This window comes from Lithobates pipiens, unplaced genomic scaffold, assembly GCF_037356315.1.
Source record: "Lithobates pipiens isolate NorthernLeopardFrog02 unplaced genomic scaffold, aLitPip1_a1.2 Scaffold_19, whole genome shotgun sequence".
In the NCBI taxonomy this organism is placed as follows: Eukaryota; Metazoa; Chordata; class Amphibia; order Anura; family Ranidae; genus Lithobates; species Lithobates pipiens.
Window position 1 is genome coordinate 371339658 of NW_027507764.1, and position 14820 is coordinate 371354477.

Sequence of the window (14820 nt, forward strand, 5' to 3'; positions counted from 1 at the left end):
ACTGTCCGCCCAAACACTGTTCAGCGGACAAGGTTGGGCGAACAGTCCGCGCGTGTGTACGCGGCCTGAGAGATGACTGGTCCACCTGACAGGAAACACAACATGAGGTTAAAAGGCCCCTCCCTTCCCCCTGCACCTCAGTTCTGCCAAAGTAATAGGGTATCCTGGTGCTGGAAACTTTTCTTTACTAACGTCAAACCAGGGGTGGGAAGCAAGTCTGCTGTCCTGGAAGATTTTCTAGAAAGGCATTTACCAGTAAGTGTAACTGGTAATTTTCTCTAGTCATCTTCCAGGATGGCACATCTGAGCGGATGAAGAATGTCAAGGCCTACCTTAGGGTAGGACTACCGCTTGTAAGACCTTTCTTCCAAATGTCAGATACTGAGGCGATAGAAGTTCCACTCTGTTTTAGGAAGGTGTCATGCTTCGCCCATGTGGCTGTCCAACAGATCTGTTCTATTGAGGCTCCGACTGTCCACAAGGCCCCCAGAGATCTTGTGGAATGGGATTTGAGGTCTGCCGGTATTGGGAACCCTACTTGCTCATAGGCTATACCCAACGTTTGTCTGATCCACTGAGCCACTGTAGTTCTAGATGCTTGTCCTCCCTTTCTGGGGCCACTAAATAGAACTAAAAGTTGACTACTTCCTGAAGTCTTTCACCCTATCTAGGTATGTCAGTAAACACTTGACACCTAGCAAATCAATTTCTTTTTTGGGTTTTCACAAAAAAAATTAAAAGGGGGCAAAATCTCCTGTGATCTATGAAACTGGGAAGTGACCTTGGGAAGATACAGTGGGTCTTGCCTCAGAAGCACACTATCCTCCAGTACCAACAAAAAATTCACCTTAATTGAAAGGGTCTGCAGGTTGCTTACTCTTCAGGCTGTAACACTATATAAAGAGCAGCGCTAAAAATTATACAATGCAAACACAAATGTGTACATGACTATAAGGTGTAAATGTGCAAAAATAGCTATGTCTGCTGATAGTTGCATGTGTAACCAATACAAAAATGAAAAAGTGACGGTCTACTATAAAAACTCACTGTGTTACCAATACAATGCATAAACACTATGCTGTAAAGTGCAGTGCCAAATCAATCCTTTAACAGTGGAAAAGTTCATTACTGAAGTTCCATGATATATGAAGCCTGGATTATGTAATTGACCACGTGTTGCCCATCACCACAGCAAGTTAAAAGGCTTACCAGAAAGCCAGCGACCACCCTTATTCGGGGGGTGGGGGGAGGGGATGCCACAGAGTGCTTATTGGATCAGAGATCCGCATTGAGAAGTCCGGATGTCCTGTGTGTCTCCCTCCAAAAGCCTCCACACACACACACACGCACACAAAGTGTTTGTCAGATGACCCTAATATCAGGAAGTGCAAATATGCAAAGAAGCAAAGACTCCAATACTGTCTCTTGGTAATTTAATGGAGTATTTGCAATGCTACATACAAAAATTCTGGCTCAATAGCGAGTATCCAGTGCAAAAATAGTTAAAAATGGAATTCCTTACAAGGTAAAAGTCCACAATTGTGTATTGTCCAATGATAGTTTTGTCAGAACCAACTTCATCAGAGGTACGCCCACACGTCCACGCTTTGCCCTATATAGTTCATTGGCAAAACAGAGAAGCGCTGCCATTGGTTAAGCCAAATGGCTAAAAGCAGGGGTTGACAAATTTGCTTGGAATCTAGGAGCCAGCTAAAAAAGTTAGGAGCCAGGTCCGTGACGGCGATCTGGACCTGTCCCTGGCCTGACATGGAGACGAGTGATGGGGGAAGATAGCCCCAAGCCCCTCACCTGTCTCCAAGTCATTGCCCATAGCTCTTAGAGGGAATTTTTTTTTTTTTTTTTTCCAAATGACAAATTTTTTTTTTTTTGCATTTTAGTGTAAATATGAGATGTGAGGTCTCTCTGACCCCGGATCTCATATACAAGAGGACCTGTCATGCTTTTTTCTATTACAAGGGATTTTTACATTCCTTGTAATAGGAATAAAAGTGACACAATTATTTATTTTTTTTTTTTATTTTTTTTAAAGAACAGTGAAAAAAATAAAAATAAAAGTTAAAATAAATAAAAAAATATTTTAAACGCGCCCTGTCCCGCCAAGCTTGCCAAGAAGCGAACGCATATATGAAAGCGGTGTTCAAACCACACATGTGAGGTATCGCTGCGATCGGAAGAGAGAGCAATAATTCTAGCCCCAGACCTCCTCTGTAATTTAAAAAGTGCAACCTGTAGAATTTTTTAAACGTCGCCTATGGAGATTTTAAAGGGTAAAAGTTTGTCGCCATTCCATGAGCGGGCGCAATTTTGAAGCGTGACATGTTGGGTATCGATTTACTCGACGTAACATTATCTTTCACAATATAAAAAAAAATTGGGCTAACTTTACTGTTGTCTTATTTTTTTTTTTTTATTAAATACATTTTCCCCAAAAAAATTTGCTTGCAAGTCCGCTGTGCAAATACGGTGTGACAGACAGTATTGCAACGACCACCATTTTATTCTCTAGGGAATTAGCATTGCATACATTAGCATTTCTGGTTGTAATTCCAATGGCCACCACAAGAGGGCACCAGATTCCAGAAGTAACCATAGGATCGTAGAAGGCCTCAAAGCCGGGGGCTCAATTACCGGCCGCCGGCAGCGCGGCCCGACGCGATCGCGCGGGGGGGGGGTCCGCGGAGACAGCATGCCCCCAGCTGTGCTGCCCCAGGTCGCTAATTCTAGTCGCAAATGCAACCTGGCGCCCGGGTTTTGTCGAGCCCTGGCTAAAAGGCACTCATTGGGTAGACAGACCAGCGGGGGCATTGCTAGGTCTGCAAAAGATCTGGGGCTAGAGCCCATAGCAGCTGTCACCAACCTTTTTGCAGGCCAAGGAGGAAGGGGGCCACACAGTTGGTAAGCAACTTTCTGTGGGCAAAGGCTGGTGGTAGTGTTTTCAATCATCATGGCACCATGGTTGATATGGTGTCAGGGTGATTGAAGCGCATTGTTTCTAGTGTTACATTCTAATATACAATGAGGTGGTTCAAATCGCCATAATGCAGAATCAGTGGAAGCCCTGGGTGTGTCACTTGCCACATTTCCTGCCACCTGATGTGGCTTGTCACTTGCCATGCCAGTGCTACCAAATGTGAATTGTCGTTGCATTGGTGGCAGGCTGGCAGCACTTGTCCATTTAGTGACGGCAGGAGAGTGGAGATGCAGGGCGGGCAATGAGAGATTATGTAATCTCTCTGCTCCCCGCCGCACATTGCTCTCACATTGAAGTGGCCCGGCTGTGAGGGCGGAAGAGTGGTGACATGGAGCGGACAGAGATGATTTGATCTCTGCTCGTCCGTCTGCCTCTCTCCGCCACCTCTAATCCCACCCCAGCTATGACCCGCTGGTTAGGCAGTGACGCAAGAGACTCGTGGCTATAGGCTCCAGATTCAGGGCTCCAACATCGATAGCCACCCTCTGGCTACACCTATGCAGACCAGGCGTGTCATGAATAAGTGAAAAAGATATGTCATGCAGCCACTGGCAAGGTTACACGTCCATCATCCCAAAAGACAGGCGACCATAAGGTCCAACAAAAAAAAATTGAATGTTTCGCTGCTGGGAAACAAGAACTGAGGTGCAGGGGGCCTTTTACTTTTAACCTTAATGCTGACAGGTGGACCAGTCATCTCAGATGTGTGCCGTTCTGGAAGATGACTAGAGAAAACATTGTAAGTTTTGCATGTACAGCATTTTTCATTTAGTAAAAGCACATGAATACACTGTAGACCTTCACTGCTTTAGAGCGCAAAGCAACCTTAACAGACAAAAGCAAAACACTGGAGCTGAATAAGGCCCCATTTACACAGGGCAATTAGTTGTGTGCCCCTTGTCTTACCGGCATGGGGATGCATGGGTGATCCCCATGCTGACAATCCCATAGAGGTCTATTGGGACACGCAGCTGCACAAACACAGCTGCTGTCTACCAATGTGACATCCATGCGGGTATGTGTCCCTAAATTGACCCTGGGTGCATTCATGGTCATACACCTGCACCAATGTCACATTGGGACACTGGCTGTGTAGCCATGTGTCCAAATAGACATCTATGAGGCTACTGGCACAAGGATGTATGCAACACCTGTACATCCTTGCACCAGCAACCTATGGTCCTACACAGCGCATGCAGCCATGTGTCCTACGTGAACAGGGATAGGTGACCTTGGCTTTATGAACGTTAAATTTTTTTTTTTTATTAAAAAAAAGGGCAACATCACATACAGCAGACATCCAGATGTACAAATTTTAAGAAGCAGGGAGAGCATGTCTCACAAGTCTCATTGGTATAACAAGTTATGAAATCGATTTGTAAAAACTACTATAGGTGGCCTTAGGAAAGTTTCTTTAATGCAGTGTTTGGGGGGGGGGGGGGGGGTAATTTTATCTTGCAGTCGAGCTTTAAACTTACCAGCAATCTGGGGCGGTTTCAGGCATTTTTTGTCCTTCGGAGATAGTTTGTTCACTTTGATTTCCCTCCTGTGTCTCTTGCTGTGTATTCCCCTGCTGCAAGATGCTCTCCACTTCAGGTTCAAAGTATGAGTTAATAGCTCTCTACAAATGAAAAATACATATTTAAACTTTTTTTTTTTTTTTTTTTTAACATGACTACCTTTAATTTGAGGATTTTAAAGTTCTAAGCAGTGATGAGTAACCCCTGGCACCAGTTTTGAATTCCCTTAATTTTTCCTAAGATAAAAGGCCAGCTCCAGAGAAAGTTAAATTGCACCCTTACACTGCAAGGGTAAGATACTAATTTACATTGACTGGGGAAAGTAGTTTTAGCCCCCCCTTGTTCACACTTGTAGTGATTTGCCATACAAGTTACCAGGTCAAATCGCATGACAAGTCGCATCCTATGGCTGGCAATGGCAGTGTTCAAATTGATACCATGCTGACTTTGCGGTGCCACAACGATAAAAAAAAAAATTTTCAGTTGTGACTTCGACAATTCAAAGCTGCCCTCGATGTGACTGGGGTTCTTAGGGCTCATGTGTAGATAGTCTAGGTTGACCGCAGGAAAAGCGCAGCCTACCAAGACGTTCCTATCCTGAACGGGATTCTTCCGTTTTCAGGAGAGGGAGGCTGAACCTCTAACCACAGCAGCTTCTAAACCCTTGTAAAAGGCTAAGTGTCCATGGACACAAGCTTTTACGGAGTTGAGTTTAGGCAAAAGACACCAAAAGCTCCTAAACTCAATTTTAGAAGCTGTAGTGTACATGAGCCCTTACTTGCCTCGTCCGTGGCTCCCCTGGCAGCTCACAATTTATTGTCCCCTACTTTTCCAGCATTAGACTGGAATAGACCCCTGTGCAAACAGGTGGTCATGCAAGCAGGTATCAAAAGGGTTAACACGGACCATAAACTTCTCTCACGGCTTCTTAGATCTCAGCAAGGACACCAGGTTACGGGTAGTGATGGACGAACTTCCGACGGGACGTTTCGCGAACGCGAAACGCGAACGGACACAAACGTTCGCGAAAACGACCGTTCGCCGCGGGCTCCATTGACTTCAATGGGAGGCGAATTTCGCAAACCTTTAGGTCGAATTTGCGGCCACGGGGTAATTATTAGGGGGTAGCACGTAGTCCCACCACCTGGACAATAGCATAATACATGTATGAGGTGAATTTGGGATCGATAACTACAAGCATTTTTTTTTTATTTGGGAAATTGTTCTGACAATTCAGGACTATGGAGCTAATGAAGGCAATGGAGGAGAGGGAAGGTCAGGGACCAGGGTAGGCAAACAAGAGGGTGCAGGAGATACAGAGCACTGACAGCAGCACCGTAATACAGAGCACTGACATCAGCACCGTGACATACAGCGCTGACAGCAGCTCCGTGACATACAGCGCTGACAGCAGCTCCGTGACATACAGCGCTGACAGCAGCTCCGTGACATACAGCGCTGACAGCAGCTCCGTGACATACAGCGCTGACAGCAGCTCCGTGACATACAGCGCTGACAGCAGCACCGTGACATACAGCGCTGACAGCAGCTCCGTGACATACAGCGCTGACAGCAGCTCCGTGACATACAGCGCTGACAGCAGCTCCGTGACATACAGCACTGACAGCAGCTCCGTGACATACAGCGCTGACAGCAGCTCCGTGACATACAGCGCTGACAGCAGCACCGTGACATACAGCGCTGACAGCAGCTCCGTGACATACAGCGCTGACAGCAGCTCCGTGACATACAGCGCTGACAGCAGCTCCGTGACATACAGCGCTGACAGCAGCTCCGTGACATACAGCGCTGACAGCAGCTCCGTGACATACAGCGCTGACAGCAGCTCCGTGACATACAGCGCTGACAGCAGCACCGTAAGCAGCCCCAGGAGGAAGTCAGCACAGCACAGGGATGGTGTGATCCCCTCATAATAAGAACCCCCAGGAGGAAGTCAGCACAGCACAGGGATGGTGGGAGCCCCTCATAATAAGAACACCCAGGAGGAAGTCAGCACAGCACAGGGATGGTGGGAACCCCTCATAATAAGCAGCCCCAGTAGAAATATGACACCGCTCAACCTCTTCAAAGAGGAGGGTAGGGGCATATAGTACGGTGTGCTTTTTTGGGTCAGGGAAGTGAGCCAAATGAATTAAGAAGGTCTGTGTGCTTGATTCCAAAAATTGTTTATAGACATATACATGGTCTACTGATCACATGTGTTGAATTCCTCCGAGATCCATGCCTCATTCATTTTTAGAAATGTGAGGTAGTTAACACTGTGGTGAGCTAGGCGAGTACGCTTATCGGTCACAATCCCCCCTGCTGCGCTGAACGTCCTTTCGGACAGGACACTGGATGAGGGGCAAGCCAACAGTTCGATTGCAAATTGGGCAAGCTCTGGCCAGAGGTCAAGCCTGCCCACCCAGTAGTCTAGGGGTTCATCACTCCTCAGAGCGTCCACATCGGCCGTTAACCCAATGTAGTCGGACACCTGACGGTCTAGGCGTTCCCTGATGCTGGATCCGGATGACACCTGTCGATGGGTCGGCTGAAAGAATGACCTCATATCCGAAGTCACCAACACATCTTCAAACCGGCCTCTTCTTGCAGGCGCTGTTGGATTGGTACCCGCAAATCCTTCTCTGGGAGTGGGAATTGCTCCTCTGCCAGCGCACGCAAAAGCAGAATGCAGCATTTCTCGAAGCAAGGCCTGGAAGTGCTGCATTCTGACAGCCCTCTGCGACGGCGGTAACATTTCCGCCATTTTGTGTTTGTACCGGGGGTCTAAGTACGTTGCCACCCAGTACTGGTCCTTGACCCTCATGCTTTTTATACGGGGGTCCCTATTAAAACACTGGAGCATGAAGGCCCCCATTTGCACTAAAGTGGAAGCGGTGTGGTGGCCTGGCTCCTGCTCATCATCCAGGATAATGTCGTCCTCTTCATTCTCCTCTCCCCATCCTCGCACAACAGGGATCCCAGAAAGGTTTAAAGCATGCTCTTCTTGCTCCTGCTCATCCGCCCCGGCACCATCCTCCTCTGACTCCTCATCAGACTCCTGTTGTTGACTTGTCTCAGATAGAGTAGCCCCCCCTGGGAATTCATCCAGCATTGCGACTTCCTCATCTTCCCGCTCCTGCTCCTCCACAGCCTGATCAATGACACGACGCAATGCACGCTCCAGAAAGAAGGCATAAGGTACCATGTCACTGATGGCGCCATGGCTGCGACTGACCAGTTTGGTGATCTCCTCAAATGGCCGCAGAAGTCTGCATGTGTCGCGCATGAGCAGCCACTGGCGCGGTGAAAAAAAACCCAGCTCCCCAGAACCGTTTCTTTCGCAGAGTTCATACAGGTAGACGTTAACTGCACGTTTCTGCTGGAGCAGCCTATCAAGCATATAGAAGGTTGAGTTCCATCGCGTCGGGCAATCGCAAATAAGACGTCTGACCGGCAGATGGTGTCGCCGCTGAATGTCAGCAAGGCGAGCCATGGCCGTGTAAGATCTTCTGAAATGGGCCGAGATTTTCCTTGCCTGCCGCAAGATGTCCTGGACCCCAGGGTATTTGACAAGGAATCGCTGCACGACCAAGTTTAAGACGTGTGCCATGCACGGCACGTGCGTGATTTTGCCCTGTTTCAATGCGCTAAGCAGATTGGCACCGTTGTCACACACCACTTTACCAACTGTCAAATTGAGCGGTGTTAGCCACTCATCTGCCTGTGAACGCAAAGCTGAAAGGAGTGCCGGGCCAGTGTGGCTCTTTGCTTCCAGGCACAACAGACGCAGCACGGCATGGCAACGTCTCACCTGGCATGTGGAATAGGTTCTGGGGAGCTTGGGCGGTGCAGTGGAAGAGACGCTAGCAGCGGAAAAGGAGGAGGCAGCTGAGGAGGAGAGGGAGGAGGATGGAGTAGGAGGAGGAGAAGAAGAGTCAGGCCTGCATGCAATCCGTGGCGGTAAAACCAAATCTACACGGGTGCCACGGGTTACATGCTTGACGGCCGTCAGAAGGTTCACCCAGTGGGCAGTAAAACTGATATACCTTCCCTGCCCGTGTTTGCTAGACCACGTGTCTGTGGTCAGATGTATCTTGGCACCGACACTGTGTGCCAGAGATACATTCACTTGCCGCTGAACATGGCCATATAGCTCTGGGATGCCCTTCTCTGAGAAATACTTCCTTCCTGGGACCTTCCATTGTGGTGTTCCAATGGCCACAAATTTGCGAAAGGCCTCCGAGTCCACCAGTTTATATGGCAGTAGTTGGCGGGCTATGAGTTCTGACAAGCCAGCCGCCAACCGTTGGGCAAGAGGGTTATCCGGCGTCATCATTTTTTTACGCTCAAACATTAGGCCCACGGAAGCCTGCCTTTTTGCAGAAAAATGTGAGCTTGGCGTGATGGAAGGTGGAGTGGAGGACAATTGTGAGGAGAGAGGAGAAGGAGAAGTAGAAGACGAGGCTGGACGGTGAGAGCCTGCAGTGTGGCTTTGTGTGTTCCGTTGCTCCCACTGGGCTCGGTGATGGCTGCTCATGTGCCTTCTTAAGGCGGTCGTCCCTAGGTGAGTATTGGGCTTACCGCGACTAACGCGTTGACTGCAAAGATTGCAGATGGCAACGCTATTGTCAGCAGCGGACACGTTAAAAAAAGCCCACACTGCGGAGCCATGTGCCGGTGTCCTGGGAGCGCCAGATGTGACCGTACATGGTCGATGACTCGCTCCTGATACATTTGCAGTCTGCTTTGTCCCTGCTGTGCAATGTAAGTCATTGCTGCTTCTCCTCCCTATCTGCTGGTCCATATCTCCCTCTGAACTCCCCTCCTCTTCCTCTCTTGTGGGCACCCACGTGACATCACTAGACACGTCATCATCAACGTCACCTTCCCCACCGCTATAAGTAGAGTAGGCAGCAACACCGGGGACCAACCTCCTCCTTGGGCTGATCTGGGTACTGGCGTCAGACTGCTGAGTAGCGCTTGTTGCTACCTCCTCTTCCTGATCCAATACCAAGAGTGGCTGCGCATCAGAAATGTCCTCTTGATATGGATCGGAAAATAATTCCAGTGACTCAAGCGGAAGGTATGTGGTGGTGGTGGTGGTGGTCGTGTTGTTGGTGGTAGTGTCTTTGGGGGTGCACATAGCAGAGAGTGAAGAAGAGGGTGCAGATCGAGAGGATGAGGAGGGTGCAGAAGAGTAAGGCTGAGCGAGCCACTCAACCAAGTCTGGTGCATCCTTTAAAGTAATTGAACGCACCTTCTGCAACTTCCCACTTTGGCTCAAGCCTGTTGCTCCTGCCCTACCCCTACCACCCCTGCGGAAGGGCCTGCCTCTTCCTCTGCATGTCATTTTTTAAATGACCCTGTGACAAAACTCTTAGTCCCTATACCGCTGAAGGACTGCTGCAGTATAGGTGAGCGGTCAGCAGTGGTGCACGTCAACCCTATCTATTGTGGACCTATAGCGGTCCTTACAGAACAGCAGACTGTACCGCACTCAAGCCTATGTACCGTAGCACCCTATACCAAGTTACCAGTCCTTATAAGAACTTTTGTGGACCAAGCAGGTTGTGTATTAGTGTTTAGCAGACTGTACGTCAGTCCCTATACCGCTGAAGGACTGCTGCAGTATAGGGCAGCGGTCAGCAGTGGTGCACGTCAACCCTATCTATTGTGGACCGATAGCGGTCCTTACAGAACAGCAGACTGTACCGCACTCAAGCCTATGTACCGTAGCACCCTATACCAAGTTACCAGTCCTTATAAGAACTTTTGTGGACCAAGCAGGTTGTGTGTTAGTGTTTAGCAGACTGTGCGTCAGTCCCTATACCGCTGAAGGACTGCTGCAGTATAGGGCAGCGGTCAGCAGTAGTGCACGGCAACCCTATGTATTGTGGACCGATAGCGGTCCTTACAGAACAGCAGACTGTAACGCACTCAGGCCTATGTACCGTAGCACCCTATACCAAGTTACCAGTCCTTATAAGAACTTTTGTGGACCAAGCAGGTTGTGTGTTAGTGATTAGCAGACTGTACGTCAGTCCCTATACCAATGAAGGACTGCTGCAGTATAGGGCAGCGGTCAGCAGTAGTGCACGGCAACCCTATGTATTGTGGACCGATAGCGGTCCTTACAGAACAGCAGACTGTAACGCACTCAGGCCTATGTACCGTAGCACCCTATACCAAGTTACCAGTCCTTATAAAAACTTTTGTGGACCAAGCAGGTTGTGTGTTAGTGTTTAGCAGACTGTGCGTCAGTCCCTATACCGCTGAAGGACTGCTGCAGTATAGGGCAGCGGTCAGCAGTGGTGCACGTCAACCCTATCTATTGTGGACCGATAGCGGTCCTTACAGAACAGCAGACTGTACCGCACTCAAGCCTATGTACCGTAGCACCCTATACCAAGTTACCAGTCCTTATAAGAACTTTTGTGGACCAAGCAGGTTGTGTATTAGTGTTTAGCAGACTGTACGTCAGTCCCTATACCGCTGAAGGACTGCTGCAGTATAGGGCAGCGGTCAGCAGTGGTGCACGTCAACCCTATCTATTGTGGACCGATAGCGGTCCTTACAGAACAGCAGACTGTACCGCACTCAAGCCTATGTACCGTAGCACCCTATACCAAGTTACCAGTCCTTATAAGAACTTTTGTGGAACAAGCAGGTTGTGTGTTAGTGATTAGCAGACTGTACGTCAGTCCCTATACCAATGAAGGACTGCTGCAGTATAGGGCAGCGGTCAGCAGTAGTGCACGGCAACCCTATGTATTGTGGACCGATAGCGGTCCTTACAGAACAGCAGACTGTACTGCACTCAGGCCTATGTACCGTAGCACCCTATACCAAGTTACCAGTCCTTATAAAAACTTTTGTGGACCAAGCAGGTTGTGTGTTAGTGTTTAGCAGACTGTGCGTCAGTCCCTATACCGCTGAAGGACTGCTGCAGTATAGGGCAGCGGTCAGCAGTAGTGCACGGCAACCCTATGTATTGTGGACCGATAGCGGTCCTTACAGAACAGCAGACTGTAACGCACTCAGGCCTATGTACCGTAGCACCCTATACCAAGTTACCAGTCCTTATAAGAACTTTTGTGGACCAAGCAGGTTGTGTGTTAGTGATTAGCAGACTGTACGTCAGTCCCTATACCAATGAAGGACTGCTGCAGTATAGGGCAGCGGTCAGCAGTAGTGCACGGCAACCCTATGTATTGTGGACCGATAGCGGTCCTTACAGAACAGCAGACTGTAACGCACTCAGGCCTATGTACCGTAGCACCCTATACCAAGTTACCAGTCCTTATAAAAACTTTTGTGGACCAAGCAGGTTGTGTGTTAGTGTTTAGCAGACTGTGCGTCAGTCCCTATACCGCTGAAGGACTGCTGCAGTATAGGGCAGCGGTCAGCAGTAGTGCACGGCAACCCTATGTATTGTGGACCGATAGCGGTCCTTACAGAACAGCAGACTGTAACGCACTCAGGCCTATGTACCGTAGCACCCTATACCAAGTTACCAGTCCTTATAAGAACTTTTGTGGACCAAGCAGGTTGTGTGTTAGTGATTAGCAGACTGTACGTCAGTCCCTATACCAATGAAGGACTGCTGCAGTATAGGGCAGCGGTCAGCAGTAGTGCACGGCAACCCTATGTATTGTGGACCGATAGCGGTCCTTACAGAACAGCAGACTGTAACGCACTCAGGCCTATGTACCGTAGCACCCTATACCAAGTTACCAGTCCTTATAAGAACTTTTGTGGAACAAGCAGGTTGTGTGTTAGTGATTAGCAGACTGTACGTCAGTCCCTATACCAATGAAGGACTGCTGCAGTATAGGGCAGCGGTCAGCAGTAGTGCACGGCAACCCTATGTATTGTGGACCGATAGCGGTCCTTACAGAACAGCAGACTGTAACGCACTCAGGCCTATGTACCGTAGCACCCTATACCAAGTTACCAGTCCTTATAAGAACTTTTGTGGACCAAGCAGGTTGTGTGTTAGTGATTAGCAGACTGTACGTCAGTCCCTATACCAATGAAGGACTGCTGCAGTATAGGGCAGCGGTCAGCAGTAGTGCACGGCAACCCTATGTATTGTGGACCGATAGCGGTCCTTACAGAACAGCAGACTGTACCGCACCCAAGCCTATGTACCGTAGCACCCTAGACAGACCAAGTTACCAGTCCTGATAAAGAGCTTTGTGGAACAAGTGAGTTGTGAATGATTAGCAGACTGCAGCAGAAGGGCAGCAGTCAAGTATAATATTCTTTCTATATTTGGAAGAAAGAATATTATACGTGTACAAGCCTATTACCGTACCACTGATACCAGTCCTGAAAAGAACCTTTGTGGAACTAATAGTAACAGCAAGTCTTTAAAATTATCCTCACTGCCTGACACACTGCTTCCTGCCTGTCCCTATACAAATTGGCAAAAAAGAGTAGGCTGGAACGATTAGCTGGAACAGCTCTTTTGTGGACCTGATAGTAACAGCTAATGATGATGATGATGATGATGATGAAGAAAGACTAATCTGGCTGAGCTGTCCCTAAAATAGCAGCATACAGCGCTCTGTCCCTTTATCTAAACTGACAAAAGAAACTCAGGCTGCTGACCTAACACCTATACCAGTCCTGAAAAGAACTTTTGTGTACCAAATAGCTAGCGTTTTCTCTGTCCCTACTCCACACAGGATCCTTTCCCTACAGTGACAGAAGAAAGAATGTAAAATGGCCACCGGATCGGGTGTATTTATAGGTTAGGGGGAATGTCCAAGTGTCCATGAGCTGTCATGTCTCAATTGGTTGTCCTGTAACACATGATAAACGTGTCACGAAAGGTTAAAGTTCTTGTATACATTAAACACGTAAGTCCGCCGGGGCGAACGACGGAAAAAGGCGTTCGAACCCGCGGACGGCGAAAGTCGGAAATTCGCCGCGAAACGACCGCCGGGCGAACCGTTCGGCCATCACTAGTTACGGGTAGAAAGAAAAGATCTCGCTCACCGCTTAAGTATAAGATTTTATTTTTGTGCTCAAACACAAACTACTCACATAAAGGTGATAAAAACAGCATGTAAAGCCGACAATCCTGTTAGTTCCGTAGGGCAGCAGCAGGTGACGTCATTCGTAGCTCCACCCCCGAACACGTTACGTTCAATCAGAACTTCAACGTAACCGGACTCCTCCCCCCTTCATTAGTAGAAGGAGGCGTCCAGTGACATCGATGTCCGTGACGTCACCGGATCTCCGACAGAACTCCCAGAAGCCAGCAGAAAGGTGAGTACCGATCACAAAAGAATTTATGATTAATCGAGGAATTAATCTTTAATTTCCACAGCCCAATAATAAAAAAAATGTGTATATATATATATATATATATATATATATACACACACACATACATACATACATACATACACACACACACACACACACACACACTCAAAACTAGAAAGATCTTACTTGCCTCATCCGTGGCTCCCCTGGCAGCTGACGCTCTTTTATCCCTTACTTCTCCAGAATTAGGCTGCCCCTCTGCATCCCCATGTTCACAGCAGGAACATGGTGGGCTCTACATCAGCCTCGCCGACGGGGACAGCACTTGGAGCACAGGGGAAAAGAGACCATAGGGATCAATCTAACCATGCAGAGGGAGCCAGCAGTAGAGGAAGCCTGCATGAGCAGAGGATCAGGTAAGTAAAATGCTTCCCCCAGACCAGTGATGGAGCACCCCAGATGTTTTGGAACTACAGTTCCCATGACGCTCGCCTACACTGCAGAGTATACGAGCATCATGGGAAGTGTAGTTCCAAAACATGTGAGGTGCCAAGGTTTACCATCACGGTTAGACCCAACCCAGCATTTAACCCTTGCAGTACAGGTGTCACCGAACTACAAGGGACTAGTTTTTATTTCCTCAAACCCCCTGTATAGAATATAAACACAGGCATACTTCCAGCTCCCAGTCATTCTCTGCCAGATAGCACTGGGCCACCCCCTGGTCGCAGCCTGCAATGCTGGCAAACGCTGTACACTTCTGTTCCCGGTCACTGGTCACATCTCCACCTTCTGCTTGTAAACACTCTATATTCTGCTCCTCGTCCATACTGCAACTGGATCCAAACACATACAGACTCGGGCCACGCCCTCCCCGGGCGGAAAAGCCACGCCTACTCCTCAAATCGCGCTTTACCCGCGAATACTATCCCGTCCGATCACACGTCCGCCTCCACGAAACAGTCCGCTGATTAGCGCAGCGCACGAGGACGTTGCGTCCCCTCGACCAACAGCAGAGCAGCTGACACA

At 48.6% G+C, this 14820-nt stretch overlaps 1 protein-coding gene across 1 annotated transcript in view; it reads right to left on the reverse strand.

Moving 5' to 3' along the window:
• Positions 1–14688, reverse strand: part of TDP2 (tyrosyl-DNA phosphodiesterase 2) — a 52001-nt gene extending 37313 nt beyond the window's left edge. The window contains exons 1-2 of the mRNA XM_077492285.1: positions 14468–14688; positions 4471–4613 (exon numbers count right to left, since the gene is read on the reverse strand). Coding sequence (XP_077348411.1) covers positions 4471–4613; positions 14468–14620 — 296 coding nt within the window. The 5' untranslated portion in view covers positions 14621–14688. The remainder of the gene's footprint in view (positions 1–4470; positions 4614–14467) is intronic.
• Between the last annotated feature and the right edge of the window lie 132 nt (positions 14689–14820).